The 15,310-nt window shown below is 42.9% G+C and overlaps 1 protein-coding gene and 1 long non-coding RNA gene across 2 annotated transcripts in view; one reads left to right on the forward strand and one right to left on the reverse strand.

Moving 5' to 3' along the window:
* The window catches only part of LOC116374832 (uncharacterized), a 47,720-nt gene extending 35,364 nt beyond the window's left edge, over positions 1-12,356 (reverse strand). The window contains exon 1 of the long non-coding RNA XR_004210788.1: positions 12,271-12,356. This is a non-coding gene — a long non-coding RNA (uncharacterized LOC116374832). The remainder of the gene's footprint in view (positions 1-12,270) is intronic.
* Positions 4,157-7,921, forward strand: LOC109895830 (frizzled-10-B). The gene has a single exon (XM_020489849.2). It carries the CDS (start codon positions 4,979-4,981, stop codon positions 6,734-6,736), a length of 1,758 nt encoding a protein of 585 aa, XP_020345438.1. The 5' UTR covers positions 4,157-4,978; the 3' UTR covers positions 6,737-7,921.
* Positions 12,357-15,310: the final 2,954 nt, after the last annotated feature.

Genomic DNA, 15,310 nt, shown 5'->3' on the forward strand with positions numbered 1-15,310 from the left:
CACACACCCGCACCCCTCGTCTTACCAGATGTAGATGTTTTTGCCTCCAATTCACGGAAAACCCAGCCAACTCTATATTATCTGTGTCATCGTTCAGCCACGACTCGGTGAAACATAAGATATTACAGTTCTTAATGTCCCGTTGGAAGGATAGTCTCGCATGGAGATCATCCAGTTTATTTTCCAGTGATTGCACTTTGACCAATAGAACGGATGGTAGAGGCGGGTTACCCACTCGCCAACGAATTCTCACAAGGCATCCCGATCTCCGCCCCCTGTATTTCCATCTTTTCTTCACGCAAATGATGGGGATTTGGCTTGGTCTCGGAGAAGCAGTATAGCAGTATCCCTCGCATCGGACTCATTCAAGTAAGAGACTAATACCATACCCACACCACTCATTACCATTATGACACTGCCAGAGGATTATTAAAAAAATATATATATTTCACCTTTATTTAACCAGGTAGGCTAGTTGAGAACGAGTTCTCATTTACAACTGTGACCTGGCCAAGATAAAGCACAGCAGTTCAACACATACAACAACACAGAGTTACACATGGAATAAACAAGCATTACAGTCAATAATACAGTAGAAAAAAGAAAAGTCTATATACAGTGAGTGCAAATTATATAAGATAAGGGAGGTAAGGCAATAAATAGGCCATGGTGGCGAAGAAATTACAATATAGCAATTAAACACTGGAATGGTAGATGTGCAGAAGATGAATGTGCAAGTAGAAATACTGGGGGGCAAAGGAGCAAGATAAATAAATAAATACAGTATGGGGATGAGGTAGTTGGATGGGCTGTTTACAGATGGGCTGTGTAAAGGTGCAGTGATCTGTGAGCTGCTCTGACAGCTGGTGCTTAAAGCCAGTGAGGGAGATATGAGTCTCCAGCTTCAGTGATTTTTGCAGTTCGTTCCAGTCATTGGCAGCAGAGAACTGGAAGGAAAGGCGGCCAAAGGAGGAATTGGCTTTGGCGGTGACCAGTGAGATATACCTGCTGGAGCGCGAACTACAGGTGGGTGCTGCTATGGTGACCAGTGAGCTGAGATAAGGCAGGGCTTTACCTAGCAGAGACTTGTAGATGACCTGGAGCCAGTGGCTTTGGCGACGAGTATGAAGCGAGGGCCAGCATACGAGAGCATACAGCTTGCAGTGGTGGGTAGTATATGGGGCTTTGGTGACAAAACGGATGGCACTGTGATAGACTGCTTCCAATTTGTTGAGTAGAGTGTTGGAAGCTATTTTGTAAATAACACCGCAAGGATTGGTAGGATGGTCAGTTTTACAAGGTTATGTTTGGCAGCATGAGCGAAGGATGCTTTGTTGTGAAATAGGAAGCCGATTCTACATTTAATTTTTGATTGGAGATGCTTAATATGAGTCTGGAAGTAGAGTTTACAGGTTAGCCAGACACCTAGGTATTCGTAGTTGTCCACATAGTTGTCCACATAAGTCAGAACCGTCCAAAGTAGTGATGCCGAACGGAGGGCAGGTGCGGACAGTGATTGGTTGAAGAACATGCATTTAGTTTTACTTGCATTTAAGAGCAGTTGGAGGCCACAGAAGGATAGTTGTATGGCATTGAAGCTCATCTGGAGGTTAGTTAACACAGTGTCAAAAGAAGGGCCAGAAGTATACAGAATGGTGTCGTCTGCGTAGAGGTGGATCAGAGAATCACCAGCAGAAAGAGCGACATCATTGATGTAAACGGAGAAGAGAGTCGGCCCGAGAATTGAACCCTGTGGCACCCCCATAGAGACTGCCAGATGTCTGGACAACAGGCCCTCCGATTTAACACACTGAACTCTATCAGAGAAGTGGTTGATGAACCAGGCGAGGCAGTCATTTGAGAAACCAAGGCTGTTGAGTCTGCCAATAAGAATGTTGTGATTGACAGAGTCGAAAGCCTTGGCCCGGTCGATGAATATGGCTGCACAGTAATGTCTCTTATCGATGGCGGTTATGATATCGTTTAGGACCTTGAGATTGGCTGAGGTGCACCCATGACCAGCTCTGAAACCAGAGATTGGGATTTGAAATTGTCTGTAATCTGTTTGTTAACTTGGCTTTCAAAGACCTTAGAAAGGCAGGGTAGGATAGATATAGGTCTGTAGCAGTTAGGGTCTAGAGTGTCTCCTCCTTTGAAGAGGGGGATGACCGTGGCAGCTTTCCAATCTTTGGGAACCTCAGAAAGAAACCTCATACGAAAGAGAGGAACAGTCTAGTTATAGGGGTTGCAACAACTTCGGCATATCATTTTGAAAAGAGAGGGTCCAGATTGTCTAGCCCGGCTGATTTTTAGGGGTCCAGATTTTGCAGCTCTTTCAGAGCATCAGCTTTCGTGATTTGGGTGAAGAAGAAATGGGAGAGTCTTGGGCAAGTTGCTGTGGGGAGTGCAGGGCTGTTGACCGGGGTAGGGGTAGCCAGGTGGAAATTCTCAATTATAGTGGATTTATCGTTGGTGACAGTGTTTCCTATCCTCAGTGCAGTGGGCAGCTGGGAGGAAGTGCTCTTATTCTCAATGGACTTTACAGTGTCCCAGAACTTTTTTGAGTTTGTACTACAGGATGCAAATTGTGCCTAGCAGATGGGCCTAGCAAGGCTAGCTCCAGGCTAATTACACTAAGGCTACACTAAGCCTGCCTCAGGCCACTATGACACTACCAGAGGATTACTGCCGTGGCTAGGACTGCATCAGATGCAGATGATTAGTCATCTCCAACAAAACTGAAATGGATTTGTCTCAGTGTTCCTCCTTCAGGTGTTTTACTTTCATCATAATCTCCCCACACACAATTGAAAGATTAAAATGTAATGTTCTCATAGGTTATAAAAGGGTTGCGAACACCAGGATTGAAACATTGTGTGTTGAAACATTGTGCGTTTATTAATAAAGGTAGTGGTGAAGCTTATTATATAACAGATTTTCAGACATATTTTACTTAAAGAATAAAACAGCATCAGTTTGTGAAATAAATGTGCAAATAATCTGACATTTGTTATGATAGTACGTTCTTACAGAAAGAAGATTGATTTCAAGTCAATCATGATGTCAAAGCTGTAGGCCTATTTGTTGATTCTGATCATGGGGGGAAAGCTTGAAACATTCAACCGTTTTTTTAAAGAAAAAACACTCTAGGTCTAAATAAGTGTGATAATTAGTTTGAAAGTATTTTATCAAATGTTTTATTGGTGGATTGTGAAAAGTGTCTGGTAAAATGTATTAGAGTGGTAAATTAACAAGAGTTGTAAATTATTTAGTGGTAGATTGTGAAAATGTTCCTATTTGGTTAGAATGGAGCATGTGTATTCAGTGGAAGGTAGTGAGCAGCTTTTAGACTTTACCTGGTTAAGTGGAAATATTACTGCACTTGGCCATACATGTGCAGACATTAAAGGCAGAGGAGATCCTTGAGGACTAATGGGAATATTATGCCTGGTGGTGGCTATATGGAGAAAAGTATAAATAGATGTGATGTCTGAGTCAGTGCTAATAACCTACTTTATGCTAAATGATGCAGGTCATTCTAAGTACCTTCTGAGCATAATTCCCTTGTGAAAATGAATATGGATTTTTCTGTACAATGTACCCTATTCCTGAAGCAAATATGAATAGGTTGATATGTGATTAAATTGGGATTTCTATAGCCTACAATTATGTTGGAAATAGAGAGAAAAGCATTGTGAGTGGTTCCTTTATAGTGTTTTAAAAAAACTTGTTGCTTCTGAGTGGCATTGATAGGCCTAGTCACTAGCCTACTTTTTGACAACAATTTAATGCACTACCCGACTCACAGAATACATAAGGGGAATTTGGGAGAGAAAAACTGTTCTCTCAACTAATTCCTATTTTCCCACAATACAAGGACCGTGAAAATTGTCCGTTGCGGCAAAGAAACGAACATATCTCGATAGAAGAGAACCAGAGAGCCAGTTGGGTTGTCTTTGGATGCGTTTGGTGTCTGCATACTACCTGCGCTGGAACGTGCTAAATTCGGACACTTTTGGATCTAAAGTTTTAGTCGGAAATAGACTAAATGACCAATGAGTAGATTGCTGCGAACAAGCTCTAAAAAAATAACATGCACGCTGTTACGCACGATTTGAAAATAATCACCGTGTCATTTTCATCTTTCTTATGCAAAGTAGCTGTCTTTGAAGGCGGATCTTTTGGCAGGTTAGCCCAGGACCGTGGCGAAGACCAACTCAAACGAGCGGTGCCACCAACCACTCCAAACTGATTTGCTCTGTCTCTGGAGTGCAGTTAGGAATAGATATCTGCTCTGTTTGAGTTATTATTAGGTTATTACACAGTTTGCGTGGATTTGTCGTGAGTATGCACATACCCCCAACGAAACCCCAACGCGGAGCAAAAGGAAGAATAATTTAGTTAAATTGGTAGCCTAAACATTGAAGTTTTAACAGACTGGTTCCACTCGTGCTGCAGGACAGAGGCAGAAGGAATCCGTCCTGAACGTGGTTGAATACCGTCCCTGAACGCGCTTTGATGACCGCTGGAACGTTTGTCTGGATCGGAACACTTTTATCCAATAAAAAAAAACATCGAGGCGAACAGAAAAAATGAACTGTGCGACGGACTAGAAACAACAACTAGTGCAAACCCGTTTATTCTCTGAACATGTTGGATTATTCTGAAACAAATGTATACACTTCCAAGCATGGACATTATGGTAAGCGAAAATTATTTTGCGAGAAAATGATTCACACGTGTTAGGAATTCTCTCTCGAGTTAAATTCGAATCAAAGGAATTAATTACAAGTAAAAACTGAGAAACTATGGTCTTTCGTAGACAATTGTGAGTTCATCCACTGCTTGGCTCATTCATAAAAAATAATCTACAGAAAGGTTTTTAGTAGTCTTTGCCTTTAGGAGACGCAACTTCTACGTTATTCTAAGAATTTTATCTTCAATTGTTTGCCACTAAAAGGATCAAAGAGGAGAGACTATGCATTCCTTTGCCAAACTGACCCTTGTCAATGTGCTGCTGGTCTGTCTGAGTTGTGGCTGCTCAGCTATTAGCTCCATAGACCCAGACCGGCCAGGTGAGGGGAGATGTCAACAGATTGTCATCTCCCTGTGTAAGGACATTGGTTACAACATGACTAGGATGCCCAATCTGATGGGCCACGAGGACCAGAATGAGGCAGCCATCAAGATACATGAGTTTGTCCCTCTCATAGAGTTTGGATGCCACACTCACCTCAAGTTTTTTCTCTGTTCGCTGTATGCACCCATGTGCACGGAGCAGGTGTCCACCCCCATACCTGCCTGCAGAGTGATGTGTGAGCAGGCCAGGCAAAAGTGCTCCCCTATCATGGAGCAGTTCAACTTCCACTGGCCTGACTCCCTGGACTGCTCCAGACTACCCAACAAAAATGACCCAAACAACCTATGCATGGAGGCCCCCAACAACGGCTCAGATGAGTCCCCAAAAGGCTCACACACTCAGCCACCTGACTTCAGGCTTCAGAGGCCCATAAAAGGCCAGGACCTGCATGTGAAGGACAAGGAGAGCAAGGAGACCTGTAGTAACCCAGGCAAGTTCCACTATGTACAGAAGAGTGAGTCCTGTGCTCCCAAGTGCTACCCCAAAGTGGATGTGTACTGGAGTCAGGGAGATAAGCAGTTCTCTCTGGTGTGGATGGCCATCTGGTCCATCCTTTGCTTCGTCTCCAGCTCATTCACTGTCCTCACCTTCCTTATCGACCCGCAGCGCTTCAAATACCCTGAGAGGCCCATTATCTTCCTCTCTATGTCCTACTGTGTTTACTCTGTGGGCTACCTGATCCGTCTGTTTGTGGGGGCAGACAACATCGCCTGTGACCGGGACAGTGGGGTCCAGTACATCATTCAGGAGGGTCTGGAAAGCACCGGCTGCACCATCGTCTTCCTCATCCTCTACTACTTTGGCATGGCCAGCTCCCTCTGGTGGGTCATCCTCACACTCACTTGGTTCCTGGCTGCAGGGAAGAAGTGGGGTCACGAGGCCATTGAGGCCAACAGCAGCTACTTCCACCTGGCAGCCTGGGCCATCCCGGCCGTCAAGACCATCATGATCCTGGTGATGAGGAAGGTGGCGGGGGACGAGCTGACGGGGGTGTGCTACGTGGGCAGCATGGACGTGAAAGCTCTCACATGCTTCGTGCTCATCCCACTCTCCTGCTACCTCATCATCGGCACCTCCTTCCTGCTGTCGGGCTTCGTGGCCCTGTTCCACATCCGCAAGGTCATGAAGACGGAGGGGGAGAACACGGATAAACTGGAGAAGCTGATGGTGCGGATCGGCGTGTTCTCAGTCCTCTACACTGTACCGGCCACCTGCGTTATCGCCTGCTACTTCTACGAGAGGCTCAACATGGACTACTGGAGGAGCCTGGCCGTGGAGCAGAAGTGTGTTGACAGCAGCAGGAACAATGCAGAGTCTGAGGAGTGTGGTATGAAGAGCTCCATCCCGGCCGTGGAGATATTCATGGTTAAGATCTTCATGCTGTTAGTTGTGGGCATCACGAGTGGCATGTGGATATGGACCTCAAAGACACTGCAGTCGTGGCAGAATGTGTTTAGCAGGAAGTTGAAGAAGAGGACGAGGAGGAAGCCTGCCAGTGTGTTCACAAGCAGTGGGCCTTACATCAAGCCTCACCCAGCACTTAAAGGGCACAACACGAAGTATGAGCCTACCAGGCCCCCTCCGACATGCGTATGAGCTGGCGCTCTCACAGACAGCGTGCGAAACCAAAACCATTCTAAAGCCCTTACCTAAAACAGACTTTATAATCAGAGTGCCAACAAAAGACACATCAATGTTCATATTTATTTTAAGTATTATTTTGATCCATCTCAAGCTACAAGAAATAACTGCCTTTGTTTAAAATATCTGCTACTTTTGGAACCACTTATCTGTTTAAGAACATGATAGAGAGAAAAAATATTTTTCTTTCCAAGACAAAGAAAGTGGAAGTAACTATTTGGATGTGTCATTGGGTTGCTTGAATAATGTGCAATATATGTTTTTCTTAATGGCAAAAAAATACACGAGTATTGTAGAAACAGATTAAAGACAATGTAAGTCAATCCACTGACAAAGGGAGTGAATGGTCTGGGAGATCAAGACCCTTTAGCGTTGCGTTGTGTGGCTTTGAAATGGAAGTCAAAGCAGTGCCATACATGTTTGGACTGAACTGAAGTGAGAAGGCAGCTGTTGAAAAGGGCTCAGGACCACATTGACTGCCTATTGTGAAGCAAATTCATTCCATAAATCAACAAGCACTAGACATCGCAAAAGTAATAATTTGTACAGACAGTTTTCCTGTTGTTTTTGCTCTGCTGTTTTATAGCACAGGGGAACATTTGCATATATTTCTTAAAGTTAATATTTTATAAAAAATAAATGAAACATTCCAGTTTTAATGTCCTAAAAACTGGAATTGTATATTATAACTGTATGGGGTTTATCTGCAGTGTGAATGAGTTCACCCTTGGGTTTACAAAAAGCACATTTCTCAATTTGTATGACAAATTATTACATTGGACATTTGAAGATAGTCCTCACTAACCATTGATGTAACGTTATGGTATATTTCAATCATCCACCGAGTGTGTGCTTGACACTTGACTTATCTCTCTCTTTTGAGAGATTTATGCATTTAATTACAGAAAGACAAATTGGTGTTTGAAGTTAGCCTTGTGAAAACTCTGACTTCAGTTGATACCTGATTACAATGGAGTGAGCTCTCAGTGAAGTACCTACAGGAGGAAGAACAATGGCATCTGTACACTTCTGTTGTAATTGTTGAGAAGGAAGGCATCATGGGTAATCCAGAGCCCACTCCTTCCATGGCCATTTATTAGAGATGACTAATAGAAAAAAAGTTTGATGACATCAAAGAGATTACGAACAAAGCACTTTTGTATTATTGTAGTGTCAACCATTTCTAAAAGTGAGGCTTTTATATTCCACTCCTATTAAAATGTATTCACTTCCATGTTCCATACAGCAACAAAGGCTTTTACTTTTGTTTTGTTTTTGTTTCCCAGTTTTCATCCCATTTGCAACATCTAATCAGGTAAAAAATGTTTTTATCTAGAGCCTTTGATTTTAGTACCTTTTTTTCTTGTGATTAAGTTCAGAGCGCAAATGTGCAAATAAGCGTCTGGTATGATCCTCTCACTCTAAGAACTCACTCAAGTCAGGCTTTGATTATGTTACTGAGATGATCAGTCCACAGCTTTCATTTTTCCCCCTCTAATTTCAGTTCCGCTCAGACTTTTGTAGGCCTATAGATGAACGTCTATGCGGTTAAGATGAGATAACACAAAGATAGTCATTTTGTTTTTGTGCTTTTTTTTGTCAGGCCACTGATTCAATCACGTGTGTTTTCATGTGTGTGTATTTCAGGGATGGGGGTTATGAAATAATCCTACAGTTATTCAGGACAGTATTAGGTTGTTTGAAGGGTTTGGCTTTGAGAAGAGATTTATAACTGCAAACAAAATACACAATATCTGTCATCTACCCTCCTCTTATCACCCTGGCATAGTGATATTTCTAAAGACACATCTGGCCTGGATTTCAGGCGGCTGTCATATTGACTAAGACTAGTTTTCAATAGCATGGTAGGCTATTGACTGAAACTAATATATCTGGTAGCGTACTCATTTGGTTGGGAGTCCAATGCTCTCACATTGTAAACAATTAATTGAACATCCCCTTCCAACTACAAGTCAAGTCTTGAGTGGAAACAACACTAATATAGCTCATCTACCCCCAATTCCATTAGTTTATAGCAGAATGGACCATTTTGGAAACCACCAAAAACAAGGAACATTGTGCACCTTTATCTAAGCTTTAAGGTTTTATGGCTTATGCATGAGAACTCCCAGACCCTAATAATGTTGCAGGTTGAGTGTAAACTATGTGCTCTCCCCCGAGGGCATTCAAGTTCCAGCATCATCCCAACCTGTTTTAACAGTGAAAAGCACATGACTCACAGCTGAATCAAAGTCAAGCAGTGTCTATTGATACTCTGTGTTGCAAAAAAAGGTGAGTGTTTTCGAAGGCTTCAACAGAGGCCACCTGGATAACAGCCCCCCCAAGGCTGTAAACATAAATGACAGTTACCACCCTCTCCTCTGGGGCTTATTCTTCCAAGTACGCTTCAGTTGCTCTTTTCAAAGGGAAACACTCTGAAGTATGCAAGCAAGGGCACAGTAGTGTCAGCCCAAAATGTTTTGGAACAAACTACACATGCTTCTGAATTTTGATATGAAACTGTTTTTCTGAGGTAAGGTTTGTGTTTTGCAGCCACTATATCACAAATGATTAGACCTGTTATTCCGCGTCACTGCCAGTGCAAAGGCTTTATTATTAACTGGGTCTGGAACTGCTATGATTTAATCAGCCAAGTGTCTCATTCCAATCAGCCGAGTGTCTCATTATATAATGTGTGTGCCACATAGCCCCTCTCATTTCCCAGTTGTTGTCCCTAGCGATGGTGTGGTAGACGCCATGTTTTGTTTGTCCCAGTGGGGAATCTGGCAGCCGGCATGTGACTGGGGCTGAGGGTCTTCAGATCACCATATCTTAAAGCCAACCATGGCCCCGATTTGAAAGGACCAACTCATCCCCCACAGCCCCTCTCACACACACACTCTCATTCTCTCACCCTTCCCTTCCTTGCAACTCCCCCTCTCAACAAATGTCCTGCTAATACGACACTTGCATAGTTCTCTACAGCAGTTAATGTAGCAACAGTCTTTTGGGGGACTTACCTGATGACTCTTTGCAAATCCAATCAGTTTTCCACATTGATTCAATGTCATCACATTGAACTTTTCTGTTGAAATGATTCGTAAAAAAACGTTGATTTAACCCGTTTTTGCACAGTGGGAAGAGTCTGTGTGGCCGGGTGCTTTAAACATACAGTTAATGTGACAGAACAGGCCTTCTGGAAGTCAGTCTCTGACTCACATTCAGGGAGGGGAAAACCAGCAGGGTAACATCATCACTTCAGCTGATCCCTTAAAACCAGGACATCAAGTTAAGATATAGTCATACACCTATAAAAACGATGACCCAATTCCTATTTCCTTGCCCCTACTCTTATTGCATAGCTTTTCTCCCATTGTGTATGAAGGTGTGGTGGAACTAGAATCCTGCCTTGCTACCTGTGCATTGGTTGCTGCTGTTGCTTGCAGTCATAAAGTGCTCTGACACAGTGACATAAATCAGGCTGTCTGGTTGACTGGCGGCTAAGCCAGTGTCCCTTTGATCAGGCTTTCTGAAGACGCCCCATTTACTCATCCTCAGCTGCCCCAGCACCACCTGTTTACCAGTCCAGGCCTGTCTGTTTGGAGTACAGTACTCAGCCCCCCCCCCCTCTCTCTCTCTCACTCTCTCTCTCTCTCTCTCTCTCTCTCTCTCACTCTCACTCTCACTCTCACTCTCACAATGAAACATATGTTAACATTGCCAAAGCAAGTATAAACAATACAAATTAACAGTAAACATTACACTCACAAAAGCTCCAAAAGAATAAAGACATTTCAAATGTCATATTATGTGCAAATAGTTGAAGTACAAAAGGGAAAATAAATAAATATAAATCTGGGTTGTATTTACAATGGAGTTTGTTCTTCACTGGTTGCCCTTTTCTTGTGGCAACAGGTCACAAATCTTGCTGCTGTGATGGTACACTGTGGTATTTCACCCAATATATATGGGAGTTTATCAAAATTGGGTTTGTTTTTGAATTCTTTGTGGGTCTGTGTAATCTGAGGGAAATATATGTCTCTAATACTGTCATACATTTGGCAGGAGGTCAGGAAGTGCAGCTCAATTTCCACCTCATTTTGTTGGGCAGTGAGCACATAGCCTGTCTTCTCTTGAGAGCCAGGTCTGCCTACGGCGGCCTGTCTCAATAGTAAGACTATGCTCACTGAGTCTGTACATAGTCCTTGAGTTTGGGTCAGTCACAGTGGTCAGGTATTCTGCCACTGTCTACTCTCTGTTTAAGGCCAAATCACATTCTAGTTTGCTCTTTTTTTTTGTTAATTCTTTCCAATGTGTCAAGTAATTATCTTTTTGTTTTCTCATGATTTGTTTCGGTCTAATTGTGTTGCTGTCCAGGCTCAGCTTGCTTAGGGGACTATTCTCCAGGTTAACCTCTCTGTAGGTGATGGCCCTCTCTCTCTCAGACCCATCACACACACACACACACACACTTGCACTTCCATTGGTTTTGGTGGGAAAGAAGAGGAACAGTTTACAGAATAAAAGTGAAAGGTCAAAATTGTCAGAGTTTGCAATAGTTCTGAATTTGACAATTTACCTATGGAATAAAGTACATGATCCATGTAATTATTTAAAAATTTGACAGCATCATCATATTTAGCATTCAGTACAGTGAATAGCAAACTATAAAAAATAAAAAAGTATTTTGGCATGTAATGAAAGTACCTTCTCATCCCTCACGGCTCAAATCCTTGAGATCAAAAGATTACTGTATAACGAAGCATTGGAAGGCCACAGGTATTAAATCATTCTATGGGGCAAGAATAGTATCAATAAACATCTAGACGTATGTACAAAGGCCGGTAGTAGAATAAGGATAGTTTTGCACAATATCATATTACCATTCTCCACATCAATAGTTCACACACACACACACACACACACACACATCTGTTTGCATTTGGGCTGCAGGAGAGGCAATGTTCCCCTTGACTATTGAAGGTGAGAGTAATTAATAAAAATCTGGCAACACTGAAAGCCTTCCCTGTAAGGCAAATGCATAATGTTGTGCCTTTCAGGCCCTCTCCTGATCAGACAAGTGTTTGATAGGAGCTTTGGTTAGAAAGAGAGCGGAATATGTTTATTTGCATTTTTAGGAGCGAATGACTGAGCTAGAGATCAGGCAGATTAGTATTCATTGAGACAGACCTCTGTTAAAAGCAGCCACTGCAAAGTGCAAACAGCTTCCTTTGTTTTCTGTGTCTTTGTTAAGTTTGCACCTGAGCAAAAGCAAACACTAGCAGAAAAAAGTTTACATACCATTTGTAGTACAACAGCAAATACCGTCACGTTACTCTAATACACAAACACTAGCCTTTTTCATGCCTTCATGTTACACTGCAACCTCCACTTCTTTGTCATTTATTTGGATTCCTGTCGTAACAGACATCAGAACAGGGACTTAACTATCATATAATTCCCCGTTACTAAAGCATAACAAGACTCACCGGCCTGAACAGGAAGATCAATCCACATTATGAGGCCTGGGCTAACTCGGCATGGCACCACGCTTGTTTCATATGATCACAAAGGCACAGGGATATTAAACTGAAATGCAGCATCAAAAATAAGGAAGTATAACTAATACTCATGGCACCCATATGGCTGAAACGAGGCTGAATCTACAAAGACGGTTGAGAGGAGATTGTGCATGGAGGGGGGTGAGGGGGTGAATAGTCTGGTGTTAGCTACAAGCAGGGTTTTTACCATGGTGATTTAGCAGCGCCAGATTGTGACGCTCTAATCTGCCACCTTCCTAATCCTCACAGCAAAGTGTTCAGATAATAAAACCCATCAGAATTTCAGCTCCAAGAATCCCATTGTTGCCCAGTGGAGGGGATGTGTTCCCTGTCTTTGAACGCATTCCCTCTCACACACACAAACAGACACGTATGCACATACACACACACACAGTCATATTGAATGTGGTGGAGGTGCTATTTTGGATCTCCCTTTTCTTTGGTGCATTGGAATGTTGTCAATGTTATGATACCGTTTGTGTGTGTGTGCATGTGTGTGATGTTGGTATGGCAGTGACAGGACTGATGGAAAGAGGTGCAGGGGTGGAGAGAGCAAGCACACCAGGAGACTGTCAGTATGTTTGCGCATTTGTGTTCGTATGCGTGTGTACATTTGTGAGTGTTCGTGTATGAGAAAGATATAGGGACAGAAAATAGCGAGAGGGATGACCTGACAAGGCTCACGAACACCACTGAGAGAAAATGCCTGTGGATCAAAGATGCTCTAAACAAACTTAAGAAAGAAAGATGGCTCAGAGTGTAGAAAAGGAATCTACGCAATCAATTGTCACTTAAACTTCGGGAAAAGCTCTCGGCCTCACTACTAGAAAATATACAGACATTCTACAACATTTTACAAAACTAGATTCTGTATCAGTTCCAAAACAACAGTATGTATTGCACAGCATATAAAACACGTTAAAGAGGCTATATACTTTTGAAATTGAACAGGAAGACATCCAGAGAATAGCAACAGAAGCAAACAAAGGAATAAACATATTCTTGTCATTGTATATAACATCTCGTCTTTGTATTTTGATTACAACCATAAGTGCGCCAAATCCTGTTTAGTTCCATGTGAAGTATCTGTATTTTTACTCCATTACAAATGTATAGCCTACTGTAATTGGTCTGTTCTAATTTTCACCTTCCAGGTCTGGTACATGCAACATATGTGTTTCTGTCCACAGGGATTGTTTTAAGTGGTGCAATCAGAACCTTCCTGTATCCCTGGAGAGATCCCTTTTTTCTCTCAGGAAAGTAGTTCATTCAAACTGGCATGTACAACACATAACATGTGTTACCCCTCAGTGGTCGACAACAATGTCCCGTTTCGCTCCGTAGTTTACTCCAGGCAGTGACAGGACTGGAAGCAATTTAAGTCCAACACAGAAAAACGGCTGAGGAGTTGATAAATGGCTGTATTGTTTTGTTTCTTACTGTGTCTCTACCAGATAGTGCATCTGTTCTTTTGAATAATCAAGCTAAAGCTTGGGAAAGGGATCTCAGTTTCCCGGACACTGAGGTTGGTCCAGATTGCTCGATCCTGATAGTGGTAATGACTGTGATGGCAGGAGTGGGTAATCTACAGAGAGAGGGGGTCCGGACCCATTTATCTGCCCTGAGTGGAAAATCCAAGCCCAATTAAAGTCTGTCTGGATGACAGCAGTCATGAATGAGTGAGAGAGGCCAATAGGCATGCCCACTGGCTTCTACAACACCACTGTACTGTATACACTCTGTGAAAGTATGTACTGTATACACTCTATGAAGGTATGTACTGTATACACTCTGTGAAGGTATGTACTGTATACACTGTGAAGGTATGTACTGTATACACTCTGTGAAGGTATGTACTGCATACACTGTGAAGGTATGTACTGTATACACTCTGTGAAGGTATGTAGTGCACTCAACTAAAATCTCAATGTCTACAGCATATGGAAGGGGGATACCTAGTCAGATGCACAACTGAACACATTCAACGTGTCTTCTGCATTTAACCCAACCTCTGAATCAGAGAGGTGTGGGGGGCTGCCTTAATCAACATCCACATCTTCAGCGCCCAGAGAACAGTGGGTTAACTGCCTTGCTCAGGGGCAGAACAGCTCAGGGATTCGATCCAGCAACCTTTCTGTTACTGGCCCAATGCTCTAACCACTATGCCATTTGCATGTTAGTGTTTGTGGATTCGCAAATACATACAACAATGGCCCCCATTGGAGTGAAATGCAAAACATAGCACTTAGCATTTGATCGTTATATCAGGGCATGGGCTAAACTGACATGACAAGCAGCCTCTAATTTAGTTTTTAAAGAATAGAATAGAGTTCAGAGAAACTACAGCATATCAAGCTCCTTTCAATTTTTCATCTGAAGTTGGGAATTGAGATGATGGAAGCAGAGGTTTGGATATGTAATTTTAGGCGAAAATTGATAAAAGGGGGGATTCTTAAGAGGTCAATTAAGGATATCGGCCTCGGAGCTGAATTAACTAAGTGGCTGGAGTCGGTCAGTAGAGGAAAGGCAGGGGCTCTCATGAGAACGGGTCACTTTTGAGGACTTTCGCAGGGGGCACTAAGTCAGTTCATTGATATTCAAGGATTTGACCCAGTGACAACAGGGATGTCATTAAGGTTAAGACAGCCTTGCCTCTGCTTATTGTGCCTTGGCTAAAAGCAGAGGGGTCTCCAAGTCACCCCCCCCCCCCCCCCCCACCCTCCTCCACAAGGTTGTCATAGTGAGCAAATCAAGCCTGCAGCACTTTGTCACAGTCATGTGAGCACATTCTCCCTTTCTTCATATTTTTCTTCCTTTTCCGTCTGTCTTTCTTTCCATCTGCCTTACCAAGGCCCTGGAAAAGGGAGGTTTATGTCCACTGACAATGCTTAGTGAGTCATAGACATCCCTGTATTTACACAGACGCACAAGCTGTAGGCTTCCTAGATTACCCTCAACCAAAAGAACA

Source organism: Oncorhynchus kisutch, linkage group LG8 (assembly GCF_002021735.2).
Source record: "Oncorhynchus kisutch isolate 150728-3 linkage group LG8, Okis_V2, whole genome shotgun sequence".
In the NCBI taxonomy this organism is placed as follows: domain Eukaryota; kingdom Metazoa; phylum Chordata; class Actinopteri; order Salmoniformes; family Salmonidae; genus Oncorhynchus; species Oncorhynchus kisutch.

Bases quoted from the DNA above. Each gene is read 5' to 3' on its own strand.
- LOC109895830 (XM_020489849.2), top strand. From the start codon at position 4,979: ATGCATTCCTTTGCCAAACTGACCCTTGTCAATGTGCTGCTGGTCTGT.